The following is a 27,927-nucleotide window of genomic DNA, read 5'->3' on the forward strand; positions in this document are numbered from 1 at the left end:
TATCATAACTCTTTCTCTGTGTTTCTTTCTGTCTCTTTGATTCTAGCTGGTGGTTTATCTATTTATCCTTTTGAAGAACCAGCTCTTGGTTTCATTAATATCCTGGATTTTCTTTCTAGTTTCTAATTCATTAATTTCTATTCTGATTTTGAGTACATACTTTCTCCTGCTGATTTTTGGATCTCTTTGTTGGCTTCATTTCTAGGTGACTCAGTGGTATTATGTTAGATAGCTTACTTGAGATCTTTGCTGTTAATGTGGGCCTGGATTACTTTTTTCTTAAGACAGCTTTTGTTCTGGTAGTTGGTTTCTTCGTTTTCACTGTTCTCCAAGTAATTTTAAAGTTTTCCTTTGATTTCTTCAGTGACCCAGGTGTTATTCAGAAACATACAATTAAAAAAAAAAAAGGAACCCTCAGATTTTGCAATTTAAACCATGATTTCCAGCACTTTTAGGAAAAGTTAAAAAAAAAAAATCAAGAGAAAGCTGGAGAAAATACTTTGAAAAAGATGTTAAAAGAAACTGTAGATTTGTAGGACTTTTATAAGAGAAATGAAAGACAAGCATATAAACAAGTGGTCTCATCTCAAGACAGTTTTAGTTACTTTAAAATTGTAATTTTCTTTTGACTTAATGCATACAAAATCTAATGAACAATTTATCAACAAGCTCAGACTTCTATGAGCATTCACAGTTTTTTTTCCTAAAGGAAATTACATTTCTTTATATATTTCTTTCTTTATTGGGACTAATGATTTACAGTTAACAGTAAAATACATCATTGATATGTGTATATTGTGTTCTCAATTTCCTGTATAACACTCTGCACCCCCCCCCTTAAATCCTCCTCTGCCATCATGTTTCAGGACCTGAACACTTTCCACACCCTGCTCCAGAGTCCTTTACTTTAATTCAGTACACCAATTTCAGACCAGGTTCTGTTTTGTGTACATTTCCTTTTTAACTATTCTTTATTCTGATTAAAGGTTGCAGAGAGAGTAGCTACAGAAAGAGCAGAATCTTGTGGCAATGGAAATAGTACTGGATACCAGATTCGTCTCCAGAGGTAAAAGGAAGCTCACTTCTTATTCACAGGTTTTATTGAAATGTTGATCAGTCAAAAGGAGGATTTCCCCCATGTGCTACTATTAGAATTAACATGTGGATTGTAGCATAGACTTGCAAACCACAAACTTAACACACACTCTCCCCCTCTCCTCTATTTTTAACTTAAATTTAGGTTTGGATCGCCTTTCAAAAGTATAGATTTATATTATGGAGGGACTAGAAAAATAACTTTTTTCCCCCTGCAGGTCCTGTACTCTACCACAGACCCACAACCCCTCCAGCTACAGTACCTTTTGGTCTGGGCATACACTTCCCTTAAAGGAGTTGGTGTCCTTTACCTTTTGTTCTAGCTCCTACTCCCTGACTATTAATTTTAGTATTTTTAACTCCTCTGTCACCATACTGTACCTTTAGTCTTTTTCTCGAGCTTAAAAATCCCATTTATTTTTTAAGGGAGCTGACTTTCCCACCACTAAAGAGAACTTTCATGCCACTAGTTTCCAGTGGTTTTTCAATATCAGCAGTTAGTTATGCCTTTAAAAAGGTATAATATATAATTAACTTGAACACAGCATTTCCCATTACTCTTAATGTGATAGGTGTTACTGTAATTTAAAAAATCAAGTGTGAATATTTCATTAAAATTATAAATACTTTTTAAAAGGAAGATTTCTTTTAAACTTTTGTTAACTAATTTATTACTGAAGAAAACTGAGAATTGTTAAACTTGTATCTTTCATTCTAGTCGGTTGCCAAGGAAGCAGGGTTCTATCTTATATTGCACGACAGGAATAATCCTTCAGTGGCTCCAGTCAGACCCGTGAGTATGTTTTAGTTCAGGAGATTATGTTAGATATCTCCAAAGCTGTAATTTCTAAATTAGATGTTAGTAATTATTAAAATGAAATTATCCCAGTTTTTAGCTTAATATGGGACTGAGAGACCAACCAATACCCAACTGAATGCACACTTTACTGTGCTCAAGGATCCAGGTTTGGTTTCAGACCTTAACATCATGTGTGAAAAACATGCATGGGGAGTCAGGCGGTAGGTAGCGCAGCGGGTTAAGCGCATGTGGCGCAAAGTGCAAGGACTGGTTAGGATCCCAGTTCAAGCCCCCAGCTCCCTAGCTGCAGGGGAGCCGCTTCACAGGCGGTGAAACAGGTCTGCAGGTGTCTCTGTCTCTCTTCCTCTCTATCTCTCCCTTTCTCTCAATTTCTCTATGTCTCTATCCAATAACAAATAAATTAAAAAACAAAAAAAGAAAGAAAAACATGCATGGCCCACAAGGGAATGGTAGAGCAATGCTGTGGTGTCTGTTCTTTCTATGTAAAATTAAAAGAGACTGGGCGTAGGGGGTTGGGGAAATTCACTGGCAGCAATGGAGCTGCAAAGGCAGAGTCCAGCATATAAAAAAAGAAAACCATAAAACCATTAAGGGACCACAGAGAGAGAGAGAGAGAGACAGAGCGCTCACTATGTCTTCTTGTCTTACTATGTACAGGACCCAGGTTTAAATTGCAAGCAGTATGTGGAAGTGCCACCTCAATGAAGGAAACTCCCGTGCTGTGGTGTTTCTTAGACCTTCTCTGTGTCTTGAGTTTGGGGGAGGGGGGATTGGCCCTGGAGCTGTGAAATTATTTATGAGTGAGGCCCTAGTACTACAAAAAAATTTAACACAGAGATACATGATTTAAACTGTCTTAGGCGTCTGTCCAGTGTAAGTCACATTGTGCTGGATGAAATCCACGAGAGAAATCTACAGTCTGATGTCTTAATGACTGTTATCAAGGATCTGCTCAGTTTTCGACCAGACCTAAAAGTAGTACTGATGAGTGCAACATTGAATGCTGAGAAGTTTTCAGAATATTTTGGTGAGTAAAACTTGTGGATTGTTTTAGAAAGTTGCTACAAAACTACTGAATTATTTAGTCTTCTTTCTTTAATTAATACAGTGATAGACATAAAACAGTCAAATTCAATTTCCAACAGTTCATATAAGTATTCTATATCTAAAATAGAGAATTTAACCTATGCTAAAATGGTGTTATAGTCTCTTACCGTGAAGGCTGTAGCTTTTTAGTGTGACCATTACATGATTAAGGTGACCTCAATGAAGCCAAACAACAAATGCAAATAATTTCATAAATCTCTCTTGCATTGTTTTTATGTGCTAACACAGTCTGTGGTGCCGGCTAGCCATTGATAATAGCTACTGTATATTATGTCTGCATCATATTTGCTACTTTGTCTTCATTACTTCTTATAGTATCTTGTGAAATAGGTGCTGCTGTTCTCCTTTTCACAGATTTCCATAGCCACAACCATTAATTAAGTAGTTTGCCCAATGTTGCATAATTAACAGAAGGTCTGGGGGACTTGAAACAATTCAACTAGCTATAAAGTACATTGTTTTGAAATTGTGTAGATAAAGCATTGAAAGTCAAACATAAGGTCCCACCCCACACTTGATCCCTGGCATTGCAAGTACCAGAGTAATGTTCTGGTTCTTGCTGTCTCCTCTCTCAATATTTATTTATGTATTTATGACTCACTGTCTTTTCTGCTATAGTTGGAGGGAAAGAAGAGGGAGAGAGCTAAGATGGAATACCTTTATTTTCACAAATATTCTTATATACAATCTGGTTGACCCATAAAACCTTGTCTTTTTTTAAGCTTGTTTAGATATTTATACTAAGCATTGCATAGTCACTCAAACTTAGGCAAGTCACAGAAGAATCTTGATATCAGCTCAGATCTTTTTACCTTTGATGCAGTGTTGGTCTTTGTTTATAGTGTACACAGCTTGTGTTACTTGGTACAAAATGTCAGTAGCATTTAACTATTAGCATTAACTATTTTTTTATTGGTGATTCTGAGATAATAGCAATTTAATATTTGGTAACCTTGTGACTTGCTTTTCTTTCCCTAACTCTGCATGCCCCATGGGGGTCTTGTTTAAGTAGATTTCTGTAAAGTTTAGGTTCTGAGGGCATCTTAGCTAATGATGAAAAGGAGACTTATAACAAATTTTAATTTCAACCTAGAATACTTTGCGCTTAGTCTACATTACACTGGAGAACTGAGGTGTGTGTATATAGTTTGGTAGGGGAGAAACGATACTGAGTAAAGACTACGGCTTTAGATATGGAAAATAAAATTCAAAAGTTCTAAGACCATTTTCTGAAGTTGAAAAAAAAAAAAGCAGTTGTACTTTTTTACAGTCTTTTTTTCTCTAAATATTTGTGTCCAAGCTCATGCTTTGTCTACCATAATAGGTAACTGCCCGATGATACATATACCTGGTTTTACTTTTCCGGTTGTGGAGTACCTTTTAGAAGATATAATTGAAAAAATAAGGTAAGTAGATTTTAGAAATTAAAAAGCATTAAAAGCACTAATTGTTCTTATGCCAAAATTTAGGTGGTCTTAGAAACTTACTGGTAATACTTTCCTTGTAAAGCATTTTTATACAAAATTAAGGATTCCCAAACTGGTTGCACATAAAAATCACTTGTAGCTTTTTAAAAATCCAGATGTGCAATGCACACTCCCTGCACTCATTGTGTTATGAAGTCTGGGAGTAGTACTTTTGAAAGAGCAGAACTTTTGAAATACCTATAGAATTTCTATAGTGCTTGCCTTTCTTTTCTGGTCTTCTCTATGGCTTCCATTTCCATTGCTGACTTCCATTGCTCACCCTATTAAATGTGATTTCTCCAGAGGGTTTCATGATTTTACTGTGCAGTAGTTCAGTTTCCAAGACTGCAGTTTTTGTATTTCAGCTTACCGAACTGGTGCTTCTGAGTTCTTAACTTGTTCTCTTAATTCTTTTCACCAGCATTCCAGGACAAACTTGATCTCTGTCATACTTCCACCAAATCAAGCAAAACTTTGCATCTTTTTCCAGAACACCTTATAATGGTCACTGATATTCTCTCTAAATTCTCAGAACTAAAAGTAGTCAATATTTATCAAACATTAACTATTTTGCTTTTAACTATTTTCACAAATATTCTTATATACAATCTGGTTGACCCTTAAAACCTTGTCTTTCTTAAGCTTGTTTAGATATTTAAAGCATTGCATGGTCACTCAGACTTAGGCAAACTGCTTGCTTAGTAACTCATTTACCCTAGACCATTTTCTACTCTGAAGTAGCCACAAACCTTGAGAACTTTTTCCTTAAACATGTCTTCTCATTTGTATTTTTCTCTCCTGTGTTAATATAGTTCCTGTTTTGATAGTATGATCTTTTTCCATAAAACCTGTTCACATGAACTTGTTCTTCCTAAGCAAATTCCTTGAAAATTTTCTTTAGCAACCTGTTTAAGAACATTTTATGGATTTGTCTTACTCCTAGCAGAGCACTACAGCTGTTATTCTCAGCTTGTTGATCTCAGCACTGTCCATTAGCTGTGAGTTGCTTTTCTTCAGGATGGTAAAGGACTAGGGAGGCACTGCCACGTAGGACTAGATCCCAGTTCTATAACTTTTTTCCCCTAATGCTGGCCCCATTCTATTTTCTTTTCTTTTCCCTTCCTTCCTTCCTTTCTTTTCCCCCATATATGCTTTGGCTTTGTCGTGGCAAATGGGGCATTTGCCACATACTGTTTTGTTACATGCTTTTTACTTCTTTGAGACTTACATTTGCCACTTTCTCCATCTTTTCATCTATAAACCTGATTATATGAGGATAGATCTCATCTTTGCTGCCTGTTTTAGCCTTTTCTATTACCTTTTACAGAATGTGTTGTTTTCTCATCGAGACTCCCGTAACACTTTTATCAACATCTTACTGCTTGTAGCATCTCTCTTTGCTTTTTCCTCCTGCTCTGTATTTCAGCTTTTTCACAGTTAAAGGATTTTGTCTTGCTTATCTTTGTAATTAGTTCTTGGTATAGTGCCTGACTGCTGTAACATTTGCATAAAATATATGAACAAATGAAGATATACTTGTAAGTGTGGCTTTTTCAAGACTCCACAGCTTGTTAAATAGCAAGTGTTAATGAAAAGGTTAGAACAAGATTTTACAGTGTATTTTACATGAAGAAGTTGGTTGAGTTTTAGTGTACATTAGTAAATCTGTGCACTAGGGTCTGAGTGCCTGTTAAAGAAAAACCAGTGCATATCCACAGAACTTGGATCTCAGCAGATATAAATAGACTATTAATATATGGTATCCTTTTTTAGGGATAGACTGTGCTGGGAATGAGATCACATAGTAGGGATTAACTGGATAGTTGAAGAAAGTAGTACAGTTCAGTAGAGAGGGAAAGTCTGTATTAGAGTAGAACATGCAAAAAAGTGAGGCTTTAATCATGAGTCTCATACATTTTTATGCATCCTTTTTTTAATTCCACATTCTACCTTGAATCCCACTTTGTACTGTGGCACATTTAGCAATTATTTTTCTAAGAGACTAATGGGCTACATCTGGACAATAACCAAAGTTTTGGAGATCAGTAAAGTTATGTGATGATTGCTTTTTGAAGCTATCTAGAAGACAGCATGCAATGATCTGGCATAAGGGTCTCTTGAAACAAAAAGGTAGTCAGCATTTGTCATCTCTTACCTAGTCCTAAGATGAGAGTCAAAAGAGGAGGTCATTGGATACAAGTGCCCTCAGTAGCCCTGCATCTAGTCCAGTCCCAGAAGTAAACCTTGGGGGATGGGGGGAGCAGGGAGAGATGATGTGGAAGACTTTGATTAGGCAGCTGAGGTGATGGGGTGAAAGTAACCTCTGTTTTTGGAATTGCTGGGAAGGGAGTCAACTCTGGGTCTATACTTCTGACTAGGACTAATCTTTACCTCAGGTTGCCCTACCTCGTTGGTGCCTCTATATGTATCGAAGACTTAGGGGAATCCTGAGTCACAGGTACTCAATATGGGAGGGTATTAATACTTTGGGGGTCTGCTCTGTGTCTGACACTGCTTTATCAAACATTTTTTATTCTCATGCAAATACTGTAATAGATTAGTCTGACAAGTAGTTCCTCTGGTTAAAGACAGAATTAGAATTAGGACATCTGTTTCTACTGTCAGTCCTTGCTCCAAACCTAGGTGCACTTCCCTAGGTGTACTCTGAGGTGCTTTGGGCTCAAGTGTAGGCTCATTTTTCTTAGTGTCTTCTCACCCACTTATCTTTCAGAATACATCCTAGCAGGCAACTTTCTCGGGCAGATGTGCCCTCAGTTTAGCAATCACTGTAGTATGATGGAGTAAGCTAGAACCCAATGGACACTTGGAAATTTGCATGCTGGTTCTGGCTTTGCATTAGTGATGTCTGTAGGACTGAGCAGAAATAATAGTTCTTAGGCTTATTTTGTAGGTTTCAGATAAATTCTCAACATTAGTAGACTTCAGCCAGTCCTACTAAGTATAAATCACAAAGGCAGCATAGGGCTTAGAAATCTGTGTTGTACTAGCTCTTCAGGGGATTCTTCTGTGCATTCAGATTGGAAACATTGGCTTATATGAAAAATCTGAGCCCCTTAAGCCATCATTAACTCTTATTTCGGACTTATGTTAATATTGCTTTTGTTTTAAAGCGAACCTAAAGTTGAAAGTCTAGTATTTCCTTTTTAGTTTTGATTGCCAAAAGGTGGAGGTTTAATATAATATACCAGTAGTGAAGATGATTTTATATAAAATCTTAAATTTTATGTTAACGAATACTTGAAAAAATTAGTATTTAATGTTGACTGTTCTGTGAAGATCTCCTTTAAAACTATATTTTTCAAATTTTTAAGAAATTTCTCAAAAAAAAGTAAAATTAGAAGTTCTGTTTTCATTTTAGATATGTTCCAGAACAGAAAGAGCACAGGTCCCAGTTTAAGAGGGGTTTTATGCAAGGTCATGTAAATAGACAAGAGAAAGAAGAAAAAGAAGCACTATATAAAGAACGCTGGCCCGGTTATGTAAGAGAATTGCGAAAAAAGTAAGTTTATTTTGCATAAGGTGGAAACACAATGGCAAAATGACTAAAAAACAAAAATGAGAGATTGCCTTGAATTTGGATTTTCTTGAAGGCATTGTCATTCTCATATTGTAGCTAAATACAACACTGAATTGATTTGTAGACAATGTTATCTCAGTAATCCTGTTATATTGACTCATTTTCTGATAGTGTTAGTTTTATGGTTTTTTTTTTATGATGTTCTGTTTAACTTTGATAGGTATTCCCCAAGTACTGTAGATGTTATAGAAATGATGGATGATGATAAAGTTGATCTGAATTTGATTGCTGCCCTTATCCGACACATTGTTTTAGAAGAAGAGGTTAGTTATACTTTCAAGTCAAATTTTATTTTTATTTTCATTTTTCAAGGCCATGAAAAAAGACATTCTTTTAAATGCTTTCATTAAGTAACCTCTGGAAGAAATTATCACTAGGAATGAGAATCTCAAAAAAAACAAAGGCACTTTACTAATGGAAAGTAGAACTCATACATAGAAAATATCTGAATTATGAATCTTGGTTTTTAAATGCGAACTTTTATTCTTTAGTTATAATCAGTAACTAAAATTACTGTGAGCTACAGTAGTTTTAATAATGGCTTAAGTGTGCACAGATTTTTGCATAGTTGCTTTGTGATCCTTTGCAATGGCTCTTTTCCCTCCACACAGGATGGTGCAATATTGGTCTTTCTACCAGGCTGGGATAATATCAGTACTTTACATGATCTTTTGATGTCACAAGTGATGTTTAAATCAGGTATTTTCTTTATTATTTTTACGTTTTTGAAATCACTTTATTGGGGTGGTTGATTTGTAGTACAGTTGACACGTGGGTACAGTTTGCTCATGTTAGCTGCCTACAAAACACTCTCACCCCCAACTAAATGCAGTGAAATGCAGTGAGTGAAAAGCAAAACCTCAGTGCCAACATCTATTCCCCCCCCCCCCCCATTTCTAACCAGAACACTGCTCAGTTCTGACTTTAGGTGATACAGAGGATTAAATCTGGGGCTTTGGAGCCAGTGCCAACATAATTAAGGTTCATTTTGATGTAGACAAATTCAGAAGAGGTAAACATTCTCATCATAGTACTACATTAAGAATTTCTCTAGTCATCATCTTTAACTGTGACCTAGAACTTTAGGGAGGAAAAAAACCAATCTAACTTGACAAGTCCCAGTCTGGGTTAAGACCACCAAGTTCTTAGACTGAGATAGTTTCAAAGTCAGTATTTCTTGAAACTAAAGAATAAAACCATCAAACAGTAGAAGGAGTCAAGGCAGGGTAGGAGAGAGAGCGTAATGGATATGCCAAAGGACTCTTCATGTCTGAGCCTCCAAAACCACAGGTTCAATCTCCGGCACCACCATCAGCCAAAGCTGATAAAATAGAAAAAAAGAGTAGTCAAAGCAAATAAATCTTTAATTCTAGACCATACCTCCCCTCCACTTTTAGTTTTCCCACAGCAGTGACTTGTGGAAAAGACTAGATCCAACATTATGAATTTCTCTGAATATCTGTGATATCATTTCAAAGAGAGATCTTGCTGATAATTCCTTTGAATAGAAAGTTAATATATATGTGATAATTAAAGTGAAGTAGTTTTAGCTTGAATGTAGGCTGAGTCAACACATTTCATATTGTTTCACAGAGATACATAATTCAGAGCATTTCTCTTTTAGCAATGATTTGCCAACTTTTTTATACTTTTTAAGAATTAACCAAATCTTTCTGTTTGCAAGGGCTGTAGAGATTGGTGAACATACTTTAAAAAAAAAACAGCAGTTATGGGGTCAGGCAGTGGTGCACCTGTTTAAGTGCACACATTATGTGTGCAAGGATCCAGGTTCAAGCCCCTGGTCCCTACCAACGGGGATTGTTTCACTAGTGGTGAAGCTGGGCTGCAGGTGTCTGTCTCTCCCTGTCTATCTCCTCCCCTCTCAATTTCTCTCTGTCTATCCAATAACAAAAAATATTAAAAAAAAAAAAAAAAGCAGTTATTCTGAGGAAATAGAAAGTGGTTGTTTCACTTGAACACTTACTAGAAATTTAATTCCAGTTGCACTTTTGCAGCCCTAACTAAAGGTTAAAATGACTTCTACTACTTAGCATTCTTGCTCATTCCTATTATATACTATACAACTAAAATAGGATTGCTCAAAGTCTGCAAACTTACTTTCATATTCAGTATAATTCTCGGTTTCAACTAAATGATAGAAATGAAATAATTGGTATTTTTCTAGTAAAAGTTGAAATTTTAAAAAATTTTTCAGCATTCCTTAATGAATCTGGGGGCTGTGATTATGAAATAACAATAAAATGTTGACAGAATTTGTTGGAGTAGTTCAAAAGACAAGAATAGTGAATGTCTTTGGTGGTGGGTGTGGTGTGGAACTATACACTGTAATCTTAAAATCTTGTAAATGGAAAAAAAATATATATATATCTCACCAAAAAAAGAATAATAGAATGAATAAAATTCTGATTTTATGTAGGGATACAAACTAAGAGTTAGGTGGCTTTCACCTGAATTCATTGTTCTGTATACATCTGATGGAGCTTTTCTACAGCTCTCTTCAAATTTAACTTTTCTTTTTTAATTTTCAGACAAGTTTCTTATTATACCTTTGCATTCACTGATGCCTACAGTTAACCAGACACAGGTGTGTTACTTTTAAGTTTATTCATTCTGTCTTTCAAATGGAGGAAGGCTTTAAGAACTGATTATTGTGTGTTATATTTTAAGACTAATTTCTAAATAGCAATTACCTTAAATACTTCTTTGAAAACGTTTGCAAATGAGCCTTTAGATGTTTGCACAAAGCCTGGAATAGTGGTAATCCACTTAGTTTTGTCAGCATTAGGGAAAAGTTTAAAGATTATCAATAACTTGTTTGATTTTCTCTGAATAAAAAAAAAGGTTTCTTAGATGCCAATAAAAATTATCAGCAAGACTGGGGATATAGCATAATGGTTATGCAAAAAGACTTTCATTCCTCAGGGAGGCTCTGAGGTTAGAGCTTCAACCCCAGCACCACCATAAGCCAAAGCTAAGAAGTGATGTGATGTGTGTGTGAGTGTCTCTCTCTCTTCCACTCCCACTCCCCGTCCTCTTCACCTTTTTTTTTTTTTAATTTATAGATAGAATAATTTTTTTTATTCTTTTGCTCTTGAACTTTCTGTCTCCCTCTCCTCCCCCATAGCTCATTAAAAATAAATAGGAGGCCGGGCAGTAGCGCAGTGGGTTAAGCACATACGACAGGAAGCTCAAGGACCAGTGTAAGGATCCCAGTTCGAGCTCCCAGCTCCCCACCTACAGGGGCGTCGCTTCACAAGTGTTGAAGCAAGTCTGCAGGTGTCTTTCTCTCCCCATCTTTCCCTTCTCTCTATATTTCTCTGTGTCCTATCGAACAACAACAGCAATAACAACAAACAACAAGGACAACAAAAGGGAAAAAATGACCTCCAGGAGCAGTGGATTTGCAGTGCAGGCACCGAGCCCCAGCAGTAACCCTGGAGGCAGGAAATAAATATCTAAATATTTAAAAAATAATTCAATCTAGAAACTTATTATGTATGGTATACTATAGCTTGATGTTTGGGTCTTTGATTTAATAGTCTGCTTTATATGAATAATGTTATCGTTACAGTTTTGAATGTTTTGACTATCAGATTCAGGTGTGTCTCTAGTTAGAATGAATTCTATATACTGTCCACAACAAACTTATTTGCTGATCTGCATTGCTTATAGGCAGTGGGAGATTGAGATTAATCTAAAGTTTTATCTCACTTCAAATCTATTTCCTCACTCACTTTGTAAGGAAATAGCATGGTGTTTCTTATTAAAACCCTTAACATCCTTTCTGTTGGTACCTGAATTCTGAGTAAGGCCTAGACAGCTGAATTAGTGTTCAAGCACTCCTGATTCCAGAGACAAAAAAATATTCATTTTAGAGCAGCTTCCATCCCTTGACATCCTTGTGACCAAGTACTTACCTCTCTGAGAGATTCTGTGATCACCTGGAGTCATCATTTTTATAAATATGTTTAAGAGCTTTTGATTATAGCCAAGTGGCACTTCACTCCTGCACTGTGTCTTCCTTCTGCTCAGGTAGCTTAATCATGGGTGGCATTATCGGATTCAGCATTTTATTTTAAGAGAGGAATGTTTTTAATCTGTATCTCAAAGCCACCAGTTGACATCTATTCTGATGATTTGGGCATAGGCTGATTGGTTGATGCCCATACCAATATTAGTTTTTGGTAATTTGTAAATATTTTTAAAACCAGAACACTGCTCAGCTCTGGTTTATGATGGCACCAAAGACTGAACCTGGCACCACAAGTGCTTTACACATGGAAGTCTGTTGACAGCCAACAGTGCTATCTCCCCAGTCCCTGTATTTCTTACTCAAACTAAACTTGCCTAAAAGATTGACTGTACAATAAGACATATTCATTTGAGATCTGATTTAGAAAACTGATTTACTTTGGTTTCAACAAGAGGGAATGTCATAGTAACATGTTAGATGCAAATGCTAGTGAACAAACAGAAACAAAATGCTATGAATGAACAGTATGACAGTCAGTTCTTCTAATTGCAAGAATAATGTATCAGAAATTAGTGTTGGGGTTTTGATTTATCTATTCTTACAGGTATTTAAAAGAACCCCTCCTGGTGTTCGGAAAATAGTAATTGCTACCAACATTGCAGAGACTAGGTAAAAATTGTTTTAAATATCAACTACTGATGATTTCATTAGTTTGAGCCCCCAAAATTATTAATGTACTTAAGCTTTTTTTTCCCTACAAGATACTTGTAACTCCTTAAAAATAAAGCCATTTTACTGTTTCATGGCAGTGAACATAGATTTGTTTTTAAATACAATGCTAATATTTAACTTTCTTTAGAAATAACCAGCTTAGTACTTTTTTTTCAGAGTTTTCCTAGTTGAAGAACTGAGATTAATTTTGTTTTTTCTTGTCTTTTGCTAGCTGGGGGTGTAGAATAGTTGTGTTCAGCCTTTAAAATGTTTGTGCTCCCTTGGAAATAGAAATGTAAAGGATGAGTCACTGAAATATATTCTGTGAAGTGATTAACTATGGCAGGGGAGTGGTGTGTAGGTAATAAGTTACCGGGCAAGCTCTGAAAGTTAGCAGTGGGCATAGAGGAATTCTGGCAAGTACACAGAGAATTCAGCACACTCTGTAGAATTGACTTTGTGCTGGCTCTGCAGTTACTGACTCAGCCTAAGAGTAGGTGTTTGATTCCTTGTGAGACTGGCAAATGTGGGAAGAGTGTTAACTATCCTGAACTGCTTTTTAGCCCATAAAAGAAAGTCTTAGAATCCTTATCTGTGCATCTGTTACAAGTAATGAGACTTGAGTATATCTTAAAGGATTTATTTTGTTTTCTGAACAGCATTACCATAGATGATGTAGTATATGTGATAGATGGAGGAAAAATTAAGGAGACACATTTTGATACCCAAAATAACATCAGTACCATGTCTGCCGAATGGGTTAGTAACGCCAATGCCAAACAAAGGAAAGGTAGAGCTGGAAGGTAAGTTTTTTTTTTTAAGCCTTTGGAGCAAGGCAAATTTTATGTAGCAAAATGTGCTGTTGAAAAAATAAATAAATTGAGGGGGGTTGATGCTTTATAGTGCAATCATTGATACGTGAGTACAATTTCATTATACACCAGGACTCCACGGTTCTCTCCCATCTCCCCTCCCCCTCCTTTCCCAGAGTCCCTTGCTTTGATGCAAAGCACCATGTCCAGTCCATATTTCATTTGTTCTCCTCCCTGTCCCTATTTAATACATGCTGTTGACATTACCTTCTGTATCTTAACGTACTACAGCAGATTTCTGAAAAGAAAAATTGTTTTAAGTCATTTTCTTTGGAACAATACTGCCAAACTTGTATTTTATCATTTTTTTCTACCTTTAATTCCTCAGTTTGTTTAATGAGTGTACTATTTATTATTTCTAATGTATTATTTCTAGTTGCATTATTTGTAATTTTATTCTTTCTTTTTTTATAAAAGCTTTTGTAATTAATAATGATAACTGCAAACTACCAGAAAGCCAGGTCTTCTAAGCAGTTGTTAGGGAAAATAATAAGGGTACCAGCAAGGCCCAGTGGGATTTTTCCATTGGAAACGTAACAACGCTAGATTATTCAGAAACTCTTTACTCCTTCAGGGTTTGGGCCCCATCTTTATATGGGAATAGTAAACACATTAGCCTTAGAGCTGAGCACCGAAATCTAGAGTCTCTTGAGATAAAATAGGGCCATAAAACAATTATGAAAATAAACTAAGTTGCATTTTATCCAATTTTTTATCCCTGTTCTCTTGGATATTAATTGAATCTAATGTTTTAATTCAAATGGGAAGTAGTCCCTTGTAGGACCCATGCATGTAAATTCCTATCACAAAGACTAATTATTTTTTTATTATCTTTACTTATTTATTTATTGGATAGAGACAGCCAGAATTCAAGGGGAAGGAGGAGACAGAGAGACACCTGCAGCACTGCAAGGACTGATTAGATTGATAATTATCTTCAAATAAGTAAACTATGATATATGGTCCTCAGTGGATGTATCTTAGTTTTAATTTCTGTAGTATGTTACACAATAATGAGCTTTGTTAATTGTAACAGAAATCAAGATTTTCAAGCTTAATTTCTATTCCTATAGGAACAGGGTTGTAGCAATAAACCCATAACTATTCTTAAAAATACATCAATACCTTTATTTCTTTTTCTCTGTCATGAATATTGTCCAAAGAATAGCATCATTCATGGTTTAAGTTGCAAGCAATAATGTTTTATGGAAATAGTACAGTTCCTCCGTGACATTACAAAATAGTACATACTTCTTTCCTTATAATATAGATTGTTGAGATTTGTTGCAGTCACAAGGCATAGAAAGGAGAGCATACCTAGATTGATACATTTGAGCACCGAAATCTAGAGTCTCTTGAGATGAAATAGGGCCACAAATTGTTGGTGGAGTAATATATATTGTTTTCTTAAAACTAGAATATGGGGTAGTGGATTTACTATTATCCAGAACAGATTGGAAGAGAAACATGGTTTAAAAAATGAAGTAATAATCTGAAAAATTTGTTATGGCATAGCTTGTAAGAAGTATTTGGCTACTTTTTTTCTCTGACGTTCTTAACACATCACTGATGACTTTTTTAAAGAGTTCAACCTGGTAAGTGCTACCATCTATATAATGCTCTCAGAGCAAGCCTTCTGGATGACTACCAACTGCCAGAAATTCTGAGAACACCTTTGGAAGAACTTTGTTTACAAATTAAGGTAAATTATGTGGGAAAGCTGCCAGAAATTCTGAGAACACCTTTGGAAAAACTTTGTTTACAAGTTAAGGAGCTGGGTTCTTGAGTCCAGGCAGCCTGGATTCACAGCAGCACAGAATGAATAAATGGTACATAAACACAGCTTCCTAATACAATAAGCAAATACCTGATAAAATTTATTTGCACATGAATGCATTACTTTTTTCTATTAAAAAAAAAACATGAAAACTAACCTGCTCCCATGTACTTTCTTTTCCTCCCTGGGAAACAAAAGTTCTATTAAATTGGGCAGATTTTTAGCTTCATAAAAAAGTCTTAAGTCCGTGTTAGCTGTTGTTACTGTATCTTAAGATGTTATGCCTTGTTATAAACTACTTAATATTTCAGCATCTTATATATTTTGAAACAGCCTTTTTTCCCCCTGAAGATAAATTGGTAGTGTTCATTAAGTTTTAACCACTGTTGCTGATAGAAGGCAGGAAACCAACCTTTAAATATATATATGTATATATATTAAATCGTGTGTGAATTTGATACTTTAGTGATATAAGCAGAACTAAACTGTAGTTCCAATATATTTTTATTTGTCTCCCTCCAGATTTTACGGCTAGGTGGGATTGCCCATTTTCTGGGTAGGTTAATGGATCCACCATCAAATGAAGCAGTGTCACTCTCTATAAGACATCTGATGGAATTGGTAACTTTTGGTTTTCCTTAAAACTTTTAACTTAGTGTGAAGAGCATGTAAGCCAGCTAACCATAAAACTGATCCATGCTAAATTTGATTCACTGTTCGCTTTTTAAATTTAGATTATGAAATATGCGTTAGAAAGTAATGTAATAGTATCTTCATGATGTTTTTATGCTGATCTCTTTTTAACTTTGATAGGACAGAGAAATTGGAGAGAAGGGGGATAGTGAGTGAGAGAAAGACACCTGCCACACTATTCCACCGTTTGTAAAGCTTTACCTTGCAGGTGGGCATGGTGGCTTGAGCCTGGGTCCTTACACATGGTAATCTGTACACTCAATCAGATGCCATATTGCCTGGCCCTTGACCTCTTTCCACACCATTTTTTTCCTTTGCATTTAGGTTTTTTTTGTACACCTGATAAATATCTGTACAATAATTTTTATTATATTTTATAAATGGGACACACAGCAATGGTTGCCGTATGATTTCTCAGGCCAAATTTTTTATCATACTTTCTAAAATACTATTTTGAATAGAGATGGGAACGGGGGGGGGGGAGTGGGAGCAAGCACACATGAATGCAAACAGACAGACCTGCAGCCACTTCACTGCTCTTCAACTTTTCCCCATGTAGGTGGGGCAAGGCTTGAACCCAGTTCGTCTGTCATATGCAGCCTAGAATTGAACTCAGGATTCCATGCTCTTTTGCAATTGTAGAGCTCTACCACTAGGCCACCTCCCAGGCTTCATTCAGTTGTATTCTTAAAATTAATATGGTTAATTCTACCTGTTCTTATGACTAAAGTATTCTTACGTTAATCTAATTACTATAACTTTATAATAAACCTTGCTAATGGATGGTTTATTATTTCCAAATACATTTTAGAATCTCGGCGTTTTGGTTGAGATTTGTATCTAAATTAATTTTATAGAACTAACACCATTATAACATACTAGAAATGTAATTGATTGTTCTAATAGCCATATGTAGATTTTTTTTCCTGCACAGTCAATATCTGTAGTTTTATTTATTCCTTCACAATCAGCTAGAACCCCCATTGAGTAGGAGAGGTATGTTAGTATACATTCCTGTGTTCAACTCATAAAACATTTCTTGAACGTTTTGTGTAGAAATGCTAACAAATTAAAGAAGATTCTGTTCTTAGTTTACTCAGATTTTTAGCACACATGAATAGTTTTTTCAAATACATTTTCTGCTTCTAACAAGACTACTATTCTTTTTGTTTAACTTATAATCCACTAAATTACATTGATTTTTTTTTTTTTACATGTTACTTTCATCCCTAAAACCTAATTTGCTAATTTTAGGTTTGCCATTATTTTTTCCTTGAAAGAATTGTAATAGTAAAATCACTTGCTTTATGAATATTTAGTAGAAGGCTGTGTCCTATTTTGACACACTTAGGTTATGAATGTTTTTGTCATTCATATCATATATGCCTCATTAATGTTATCAGGGAAAGAAACCCCTAACACAGGGCTCCCTCTGAACTTCTGTCATTCTTCAAGTCTATCACACTTGTAACTCCTGAAATTCTTTTGTTAATTCCTTAATGTCACTGAACAACTTTTCTAGCTGTGCTCAGGGAGATTGAACCAAATTACAGTCAGAGCAGAAATCACCCCTGTAGTTCAACCCTCATATATCAGCATTTGACATATGTCTATCTCTCTCTTTTTTTTTTTTTTAAACTTTGGGGAGGGGACTAGTGGATTCTAGTACAATTGCTGACACATGGACACAGTTTCTCATCTGTGACAATGTCTGCAAAACATTATCACCCCCAACTTAGGTCTTTTTCCACCATCATTATGTCCTTACCTCTTTGCCTTCTTATCTCATGCCTTCTAAACTATTAGAAAATCCCGCTTTGTTTGTTTTGCCTAGAATTACTATTCTTTGTTGGGTTATTTTCCTTCTCTGGTTGAAAGTTTGCTAATGTTGTGCTAGTTTTCTCCTAATAGTGCAGTTTTGAATTAATGTTGATTTTTATTTTCAAGTTTCTAACTACTGCTGGCCTCAACTTATAGGAAAAATTAAAGCTGAGCATTATTTGAAAATTTGGGCAGAAGATTGAGGGGGTGACCTTTACAGACTACAATAACTTTAAATGCAGTGCTTTTTACAATGTTTGTTTTAACATGAGCTCCTAATTTGCAGAATGCTTTGGATAAGCAAGAAGAATTGACCCCTCTTGGTGTCCACTTAGCACGATTGCCAGTTGAGCCACATATTGGGAAAATGATTCTTTTTGGAGCCCTGTTCTGTTGCTTAGACCCAGTACTCACCATTGCTGCTAGTCTCAGCTTCAAAGATCCCTTTGTCATTCCACTGGTAAGAATGACTCCTCTTTCCTCAACCCACCCTCAAGATTGGCATTGAAAAAAATATATTTATTTATTCCCTTTTGTTGCCCTTGTTGTTTTATTGTTGTAGTTATTATTGTTGTTGTTGTTGATGTTGTTGTTGTTGGCTAGGACAGTGAAATGGAGAGAGATGGGGAAGATAGCGGGGGGTGGGGTGGTGATAGACAGCTGCAGACCTGCTTCACCACCTGTGAAGCAACTCCCCTGCAGGCGGGGAGCCGGGGACTGGAACCCAGATCCTTACACCAATCCTCGCGCTTTGCACCACCTGTGCTTAACCCATTGTGCTACCACCTGACTCCAAGAGTGGCATTTTTACATGCACCAAATAGTTGTGGCTTAGCTATATTTACTCTTTGTTAGAATGACATTTTCTATTACATAGTATAGTATAAATTCAGTTGTCTACATTTTTTTTTTAAGGGAAAAGAAAAGATTGCAGATGCAAGAAGAAAGGAATTGGCAAAGGATACAAAAAGTGACCACCTAACAGTCGTGAATGCATTTGAGGTAAAATAATGATAATAATAACAGTAAAACTGTTCTGACTATGACAGTTTCTTCAGTGAAAGCTGGTGAATAGATCTATTTTTATCATAGTATTAGTTTCATCACAAGTATTAGGGATAAGGTACCAAGAACAAATTTTAGGTGAATTTGAAAAAAAAAAAAAGTACATTATTTTTTTTTTCTGTAGCAATGCTTTTTTTTAAATTTTTTTTTATTATTGGGGAATTAATGTTTTACGTTCAACAGTAAGTACAATAGTTTGTACATGCATAACATCCCCCAGTTTCCCATATAACAATATAACACCCACTAGGTCCTCTGAATCCTTCTTAGACCTGTATTCTCCCCACCCACCCACCCCAAAGTCTTTTACTTTGGTGCGATACACCAATTCCATTTCAGGTTCTACTTGTATTTTCTTTTCTGATCTTGTTTTTCAACTTCTGCCTGAGAGTGAGATCATCCCATATTCATCCTTCTGTTTCTGACTTATTTCACATAACATGAATTTTTCAAGGTCCATCCAAGATCGGCTGAAAACGGTGAAGTCACCATTTTTTACAGCCGAGTAGTATTCCATTGTGTATATATACCACAACTTGCTCAGCCACTCATCTGTTGTTGGACACCTGGGTTGCTTCCAGGTTTTGGCTATTACAAATTGTGCTGCCAAGAACATGTGTGTACACAGATCTTTTTGGATGGATATGTTGGGTTCCTTAGGATATATCCCCAGGAGAGGAATTGCAGGGTCATAGTGTAGGTCCATTTCTAGCCTTCTGAGAGTTCTCCAGACTGTTCTCCACAGAGGCTGGACCAATTGACATTCCCACCAGCAGTGTAAGAGAGTTCCTTTGACCCCACACCCTCTCCAGCATTTGCTGCTGTTCCCTTTTCTGATGTATGACATTCTTACAGGAGTGAAATGATATCTCATTGTCTTTATTTGCATTTCTCTGACAATCAGAGATTTGGAGCTTTTTTTCATGTGTTTCTCAGCCTTTTGGATCTCTTCTGTGGTGAATATTCTGTCCATATCCTTCCCCCATTTTTGGATGGGGTTATTTGTTGTCTTGTTGAGTTTGGCAAGCTCTTTATATATGTTGGTTATTAAACTCTTGTCTGATGTATGGCATGTAAAGATCTTCTCCCATTCTGTGAGGGGTCTCTTGTTTTGGGTAGTGGTTTCTTTTGCTGTGATTTTTAATTTGATGTAGTCCTAAAGGTTTATGCTTCCCTTAGTCTTCATTGTAATTGGATTTTTTTCCTTGAAGATGTCTTTAAAATTTATGCGGAAAAGAGTTCTGCCAATATTTTCTTCTCGGTATCTGATAGTTTGTGGTCTAACATCCAAGTCCTTGATCCATTTGGAATTTACTTTTGTATTTGGTGAAATACAGGGTCATTCTTCTGCATGTTTCAACCCATTGTTTCCAACACCATTTGTTGAAGAGATTCTGCTTTCCCCATTTAATAGTCTGAGCCCCTTTGTCAAAGATTATATGTCCATAGGTGTGGGGGCTCACTTCTGGGCTCTCAATTCTATTTCACTGGTCAGTATGTCTATTCATGTTCCAGTACCAAGCAGTTTTGATGACAGTGGCCCTATAATACAATTTGAGATCTGGGAGTGTGATACCTCTGGTTCTGTTCTTTTTTCTCAAGATTATTTTGGCAATTCTAGGTCTTTTCTGGTTCCAGATAAACATTTGTAGCATTTTTTCTATTTTCCAAAAAGTGCTTGGGATTTTGATGGGGATAGCATTAAATTTGTATATGGCTCTGGGTAGTATATTCAGTTTGATAATGTTAATTCTACCAACCTATGAACATGGAATATCTTTCTACTTCTTTGTGTCTTTTTCAGTTTCCTTGAGTAGTGACTCATAATTTTCAGTATACAAGTCTTTCACTTCTTTGGTTAGGTTTACTCCTAGATATTTTATTGTTTTAGTTGCTATAGTAAAAGGAATTGATTTCTGGATTTCAGTTTCTTCTAGCTTAGTGTTTGCATAGAGGAATGCCAATGACTTTTGAATGTTAATTTTGTAGCCTGACACCTTACTGTATTTCCTGATGATTTCCAAAAGCTTCTTGCTGGATTCCTTAGGTTTTTCTGTTTATACTATCATGTCATCTGCAAATAGGGAGAATTTGACTTCTTCTCTTCCAATCTGTATCCCTTGAATTCCTTGCTCCTGCCTGACTGCTATGGCAAGAACTTCCAGCACTATGTTGAATAGTAATGGTGATAGTGGGCATCCCTGTCTAGTACCTGATCTGAGTGGAAATGCTTCCAGTTTTTCACCATTGAGTATGATGTTGACTGTAGGTTTGCTATATTTAGACTCCACTATCTTCAGGAATTTTCCATCTATTCCCATTTTTTTTTTTTTTTGGTAGTGTTTTGATCATAAAGGGATGTAGTATTTTGTCAAAGGCTTTCTCTGCATCTATTGATATGACCATGTGGTTTTTGGTCTTGCTTTTGTTGATGTGGTGGATCACATTGATTGATTTACGTATATTAAACCAACCTTGCATGCCTGGGATAAACCCCTTTGGTCATGATGAACAATCTTTTTGATATAATGCTGTATCCGGTTGGCTAGAATTTTGTTCAATATTTTAGCATCTATGTTCATCAGAGATGTTGGTCTGTAGTTTTCTTTTTTGGTTGTGTCCCTGTCTGCTTTTGGTATCAAAAAGAGTGATGTTGGCTTCATAGAAGCTGGCAGGGAGTATTCCAGTGTCTTCAATCTTCTGGAAGACTTTTAAAAGTAAAGGTATTAGTTCTTCTTTGAAGGTTTTGTAGAATTCATTTGTAAAACCATCTGGTCCAGGACTTTTATTTTTGGGGAGATTTTTGATAACTGTTTCAATTTCATTGGCTGTGATGGGCTTGTTCATGTTATCCACTTCCTCTTTACTTAGTTTTAGAAGTTGGTAGGTATCTAGGAAATCATCCATTTCTTCCAGGTTCTCTAGCTTGGTGGCATATAGTTGTTCATAGAAACCTCGCATGATATTTTGAATTTCTGTGGTGTCTGTTGTGTTAATCTCCTCTTTCATTTAGTATCTGATTTATTTGGGTCTTCTCCCTTTTTTGTTTTGTGAGTCTGGCTAAAGGTTTGTCAATTTTGTTTACTCTTTCGAAGAACCAACATTTACTTGCATTGATCTTTTGTATGGTTTTCTTATTCTCAGTGTTATTTATTTCTGCCCTAACTTTAGTGATTTCTGTCCTTCTGGTTGCTTTAGGGTTCCTTTGTTCTTCTTCTTCTAGGTCTTTAAGATGTGCAATCAGGCTGTTTATTTGTGCTTTTTCTTGTTTCCTAATGTGTGCTTATATAGCTATGAACTTCCCACTCAGTACTGCCTTAGCTGTGTCCCAAATATTTTGATAGCTTGTGTCTTCATTTTCATTGAAGTCTCGAAACATTTTGATTTCTTCCTTGATTTCCTCTTTGACCCATAGGTTGTTAAGAAGTGTACTGTTGAGCTTCCACATTTTGGGGCTATTACTAATCTTTTGTTGATTGTTAAGTGTTAGTTTAATTCCACTGTGGTCTGAGAAGATGCTTGGGATGATTTCAGTGCTCTTGAATTTGCTGATGCTGTCTTTGTGGCCTAACATGTGGTCTATCCTTGAGAATGACCCATGTGAATTTGAGTAAAATGTGTATTCCAGTTTCTTGGTATGAATGACTCTGAAAATGTCCAATAGTTCTAGTTTATCTATCTCTTCATTTAGCTCCCTTATGTCTTTATTGATTTTCTGCCTGGATGACCTACCAAGTTGAGAGAGTGGGGTGTTGAAGTCCCCTACTATGTTTGTGTTGCTGTTAATATATTGCTGTAGCTCTTGCAGTAGATGTTTGATGTATTTTGATGGCTTCTCATTGGGTGCATAGATGTTAATAATTGTTAAGTCCTCTTGTTTGATCCTCTGAGCATTAAGTAGTGTCCATTCCTATCTTTTTTAATCTTATCTATTTTAAAGTCTATCGTGTCAGATATGAGAATAGCTGTTTCTGCCCTTTTTTGTGGGCCATTGGCTTGTATGATAGTTTTCCATCCTTTCACTTTAAGTCTGTGTTTGTCTTGTGGAGTTAGGTGGGTTTCCTGTAGACAGCATATTGTTGGGTTTTATTTTCTGATCCATCTTCCTACTTTTTTTTGTTTGTTTTTCTTCTCTGTAGGCTATGGGAGCCTGAGGGCTTCTAAACTATAAGTAGGCTTCTTAGCTTAATCACTGATTCCTGACCAAGAGATAAGGCAGGGTATGGCAGAGATAGGCCAGTGGTTATGCAAAGAGACTTTCACAGCCCCACAGCTATGCCACCAAGGTATAGGGCTTCTCCTGAGTTTCCTGGTTAGATCTCTGTTCCTGGTGTCCCTCCCTGCCGCTGCTCCAGATTCTGAGGGCAGTAGCAATGGAGACTCAGAGTTGCACTTGGTGAGTCTCTGGGGAGTCCTCTCCTCCCTTCAGTTGTCCCCTTGTTGGTGGAACAGACTGGAGGTGGTGTCTCAACTGATAAACCGCCGACTGTTACCAGCCACTTAGTCTCTCCCTAGACTCCTTCCTCTCTGTCACCAGCCACGTGTGTTTGCACTCACCAGTGATTTGGTCGGTTCCTGTAGTCCTACTAGTCCTGTCTTGTTTCAGTCCCAGGTGGTCTCCTTTGGTATTCCTAGTTGATTCAGGAGGGGAGGGGAACAAATATGCTGCTGCTCGTAGCCCTGCATTTGGAAGTCTATATATTTTTTAACTTTTGTCAGAACTCATTTGCTCAGTAATTGATAATAAAGCAGACTAAGTTATTGCCTTGTGGAACAACAAAGTTTTCTTCATGCCTTTGCCCCATAGGGCTGGGAAGAAGCTAAACGACGAGGTTTCAGATATGAAAAAGATTATTGCTGGGAATATTTCCTGTCTTCAAACACACTACAGGTAATGGTTGTTTTTCAGTGATTCTCATCTGTTAAACAATAAATGTATCCATTTTGTACAGTTAGATATGTAGCACAATGTTAACTATGTGAGTTTGTCTTAGGAAGTTGAATCATTATACAAAGTAGTAGAAGACATCATTATTATATCAACTACAGTGGGCCAGTGAAATAGCTTATTTGGACAGTGTTCTGCTTTGCCATGTGCATAACCCAGGTTTAAGCCTGGCCACTATCACATTGAAGGTAACTTCAGTACTGTGCTTTCTTTCACTCATTCTGCCTTTTTGTCATCTCTGCTTCTGTCTAAAAAAATAAATGAATTAGCAAACAAATCAACTATAATGATTAAGATTAAAAAAATACAAATTCAGAGCACAATGCTTGAAACTGGTCCTGCACCCATCTTTAATTGCCATTTTGATGATTCAACATGAAATTTTCACTGACCCTCAAATCTATTTTTAAAATATCAATTATGTTCAGTATGTTGATGTACAAAAGCATTGCACAAGCAACATCTAAAACAGGAAAGTAAACAATAAATGGGGGCCAGGAGGTAGTGCAGTGAGTAAGTGCACATAGCACAAAGCACAAGGACCAGCATAAGTATCCTGGTTCAAGCCCTCGGCTCCCTATCTGCAGGGGGGTCACTTCACTAGTGGTGAAGCAGGTCTTCAGGTGTCTGTCTTTCTCTCCCTTTCTCTGTCTTTCCTTCCTCTCGATTCCTCTGTGTCCTATCTAACAACAACAGCATTGAAAACAATAACAGTAACAACAAGGGCAGCAAAAATGGGAAAAAAATGACCTACAGGAGCAGTGGATTTGTAGTGCAGGCACCGAGCCCGAGCAATAACCCTGGAGGAAAAAAAAAATAAATAAGGCAGATGCGTATCACAGAGTTTACACCAAACTGAAGATATGATTTGTTCTTTAGCAAGAACAGGAATATTCACTTTCCACTAATACATATACTCTCAGCTATCTATTTTTTCTCCTGCTGGACATGTATAAGGAAATAAAGAAATAAAAAAATAAAATCTCACACTTTAACCAAGAGATCTAAACATAAACACAATGAAAAGGTCACGACAATTTGATACCACAAGGGAAAAAAATGAAATACAGCACTTCTGCTTCCAAATAAGAAATCATTTAATAAGAGTATGAATTTACCAAGACAGAGATGAAGATAAGCCATTAAAATATATTAAAATAGTGTTATTGTTAAAAGAGCAAATTGAAGAATCACAGTGAGCACAATACCCTTAATAGCAGATTGCCATAGAAAAACAAGATGATCAGCTTATAAATACAGCTCCCAAGGAAAAGAATTAAAAACAGCAAGTAGAAAGCTTATGGCAAGAAAGTAGAACTGATTCATCACCAAGATAATAAATAAATATCTTTACATAGAAATTTCTAGTGTCATCAAATGTATATACGTGTGTGTGTAAGAACATTTTGTCGAAAGATAAAGAATAAAATGAGCCCAAAGTATGAAAAGATGGCTATATCAAAGTGTTATTTGATATTATACCCAGTCAGGATATTAATGCAATTGTGAAGACATGCTTTTAAGAAAGCACTTGAAATACTTTACCCAGAGCTTCTCTTGAAATGCAGCCTGACAATGAAAAGCTGCCCGAAAAGAATTCAGGAATGGTGGCTTTCTGGGCTAATTCAACTGATGATATGCTCGGAATGGATATATATATACATATAGCAAAGAGAAAACTATTTGAAATTATGGACAGAGTAGAATATAATGGTCATTGTCCTAAAGAACATAAAATAATGGTCATGAAAACCAAAGGATGACTTAGCTGGGAAAACTAGAATCACACAGCTCACCAAAAGGGCAGATGAATATAAACAGCTTTAGTTTTATAATTTCTTACTTGAGTATATTGACATCCTTTATTTAATATCTCTTATCATTAAGAAAATTTAAGATTCATCTAATTGCTTGGTTCATTTTCATGTCTTTAAATTGAACTAAAACTAGAGCCAGTTGGGGGTGGTCCCTGGTTCAGAAATAAGGTCTTCACCTACAGGGGGGTATTTCATGATTTGTCAGTTAATATGCATAATAAATATATTTAATATTATTTAGTTATTAATGATTATTTCTGACTGTTGAGTTTAGGGAACTTTATCCAATACTTCTCTATACTATTTTAATACTTTGTAAAAACAATCCTTCATAAGCTTCTGTGCCAGTGTGTTAAATTATGTAAGTATAGATACTCAATAGTAGAAATAGAGATGCTGGTTATTTTCTTAACGGTCTTAATTTTTTTAAAAAACATTCAGTGGAGAACAGTTTTAAATATTAGTCTCCCCTACCCCCCTTCTCAAAATGGAGTAGTTTTGAAACATCATTGGTTATTCCCTATGGCAAAAAAAAACAAAAACCGCCTTTTCTTCATAATATTACTACCTGTAGAAATATTGTAAGCTTTTAGGCCAGGTGGTCTGATGTAACTACTCATCTCTGTTGTTATAGGGCAAAAGCAACTGTAGATAATATGTGAGTGTGCCTGCATTCCAGTAAAATGTAACTGAAAAAAAAAATTTGTAAATTTATTAACTTCTGCTGTGAAACATCACACTTTTGCAAAGTGTTTTATATAAAGCAGGAAGACTTATAGCTAAATGTATAATGCTATGCTTATATAGGCTTTGTAAGTCTCTGAAAAATGTTCTAGTTATGTTTGTTATCATTGCTTCCTAGATGTTGCATAACATGAAAGGGCAGTTTGCTGAGCATCTTCTTGGAGCTGGATTTGTAAGCAGCAGAAATCCTAAAGATCCAAAATCTAACATAAATTCAGGTAAAGCAAAGATACAGTGCAAAGACCATACTGCTGTTGTCTGCTGTGTCAGTATTTTACTTTCCTTTTTCTCTTCCATCCCCCCAACAGACAATGAGAAGATAATTAAAGCTGTCATCTGTGCTGGTTTATATCCTAAAGTTGCTAAAATTCGACCAAATTTGGGTAAAAAAAGAAAAATGTAAGCATTAAAGATTATTATGAATTACTTGTAATTTCTTACATTTTTTTAAAAGTAGTGACAGGGATTACACTGTAGATTTGTTCTTCTGTTATTTGAGAGAAAGCAAGTTATGTAGTAGGTAGCACTATCCCTTACAGCACAACCCTGAGTCAAAAAAAACCGAGTAGAAAGTACAGTAGCAGTGTAAATACTAGAAAAGCCTGCCAGCCTTTAGAGGCCTGGATAGACATTGCTTAGAGTAAGTTTTCTTTCAGGATTTCCCCCTTCCTATAAAGCAGTTAAGTTTGCAATGTAGTTCTTTATATAAAATTGGTGAATTCACTAGTTTGAGAGATAAAGTATAGCTTACATGTTCAATAGCCTCAGTACTAATTGAAGTGATAAACTGGAGGTGGTATTTCTATGTACTAAATGAGCTCACTCTAGGGACGAAACAGAAACTGAGTCACGGGTAGCTCATGGTTTGTGTAAAGTACCATCCTTTGGCAGGCATTATAGACTGAAATTATGTATCGAATCATTAAAGTAGTCACTATCCAGTGGGTTCATACCTGAATAATTCTGAGGGATTTATCTTAAGAAAGTAACTCTCGTGGTCCTGGAGGTGGCGCAGTGGATAAAGCATCGGACTCTCAAGTGTGAGGTCCTGAGTTCAATCCCCAGCAGTACATGTACCAGAGTAATGTAAAAAGAAAGTAACTCTCAGGTGTTGGGTGGTAGCGCAGTGGGTTAAGCGCACGTGGCACAAAGCACAAGGACCGGCTTAAGGATCCCAGTTCGAACCCCCAGTTCCCCACCTGCAGCGAAGTCGCTTCACAGGAGGTGAAGTAGGTCTGCAGGTGTCTTGTCTTTCTCTCCCCCTGTCTTCCCCTCCTTTCTCCATTTCTCTCTGTCTTATAAAACAAGAGCAACAAAAGGAAATAAATATTTTAAAAATATTTTTAAAAAGTAACTCTCAATGTTTTCTTTTTAACATTTACTTATTAATTTGCTTACC

At 36.2% G+C, this 27,927-nt stretch overlaps 1 protein-coding gene across 1 annotated transcript in view; it reads left to right on the plus strand.

The window, feature by feature from the left end:
• DHX36 (DEAH-box helicase 36) overlaps nucleotides 1–27,927 on the plus strand; it is a 42,891-nt gene that overhangs the window by 12,118 nt on the left and 2,846 nt on the right. The window contains exons 6-22 of the mRNA XM_007521088.3: nucleotides 987–1,066; nucleotides 1,814–1,888; nucleotides 2,776–2,942; nucleotides 4,347–4,428; nucleotides 7,868–8,008; nucleotides 8,247–8,349; nucleotides 8,698–8,785; nucleotides 10,636–10,691; nucleotides 12,685–12,749; nucleotides 13,451–13,594; nucleotides 15,248–15,365; nucleotides 15,963–16,061; nucleotides 18,241–18,414; nucleotides 18,870–18,956; nucleotides 23,827–23,910; nucleotides 26,647–26,746; nucleotides 26,837–26,927. Coding sequence (XP_007521150.1) covers nucleotides 987–1,066; nucleotides 1,814–1,888; nucleotides 2,776–2,942; nucleotides 4,347–4,428; nucleotides 7,868–8,008; nucleotides 8,247–8,349; nucleotides 8,698–8,785; nucleotides 10,636–10,691; nucleotides 12,685–12,749; nucleotides 13,451–13,594; nucleotides 15,248–15,365; nucleotides 15,963–16,061; nucleotides 18,241–18,414; nucleotides 18,870–18,956; nucleotides 23,827–23,910; nucleotides 26,647–26,746; nucleotides 26,837–26,927 — 1,754 coding nt within the window. The remainder of the gene's footprint in view (nucleotides 1–986; nucleotides 1,067–1,813; nucleotides 1,889–2,775; nucleotides 2,943–4,346; nucleotides 4,429–7,867; nucleotides 8,009–8,246; nucleotides 8,350–8,697; nucleotides 8,786–10,635; nucleotides 10,692–12,684; nucleotides 12,750–13,450; nucleotides 13,595–15,247; nucleotides 15,366–15,962; nucleotides 16,062–18,240; nucleotides 18,415–18,869; nucleotides 18,957–23,826; nucleotides 23,911–26,646; nucleotides 26,747–26,836; nucleotides 26,928–27,927) is intronic.

Source organism: Erinaceus europaeus, chromosome 9 (assembly GCF_950295315.1).
Source record: "Erinaceus europaeus chromosome 9, mEriEur2.1, whole genome shotgun sequence".
Taxonomy (NCBI): domain Eukaryota; kingdom Metazoa; phylum Chordata; class Mammalia; order Eulipotyphla; family Erinaceidae; genus Erinaceus; species Erinaceus europaeus.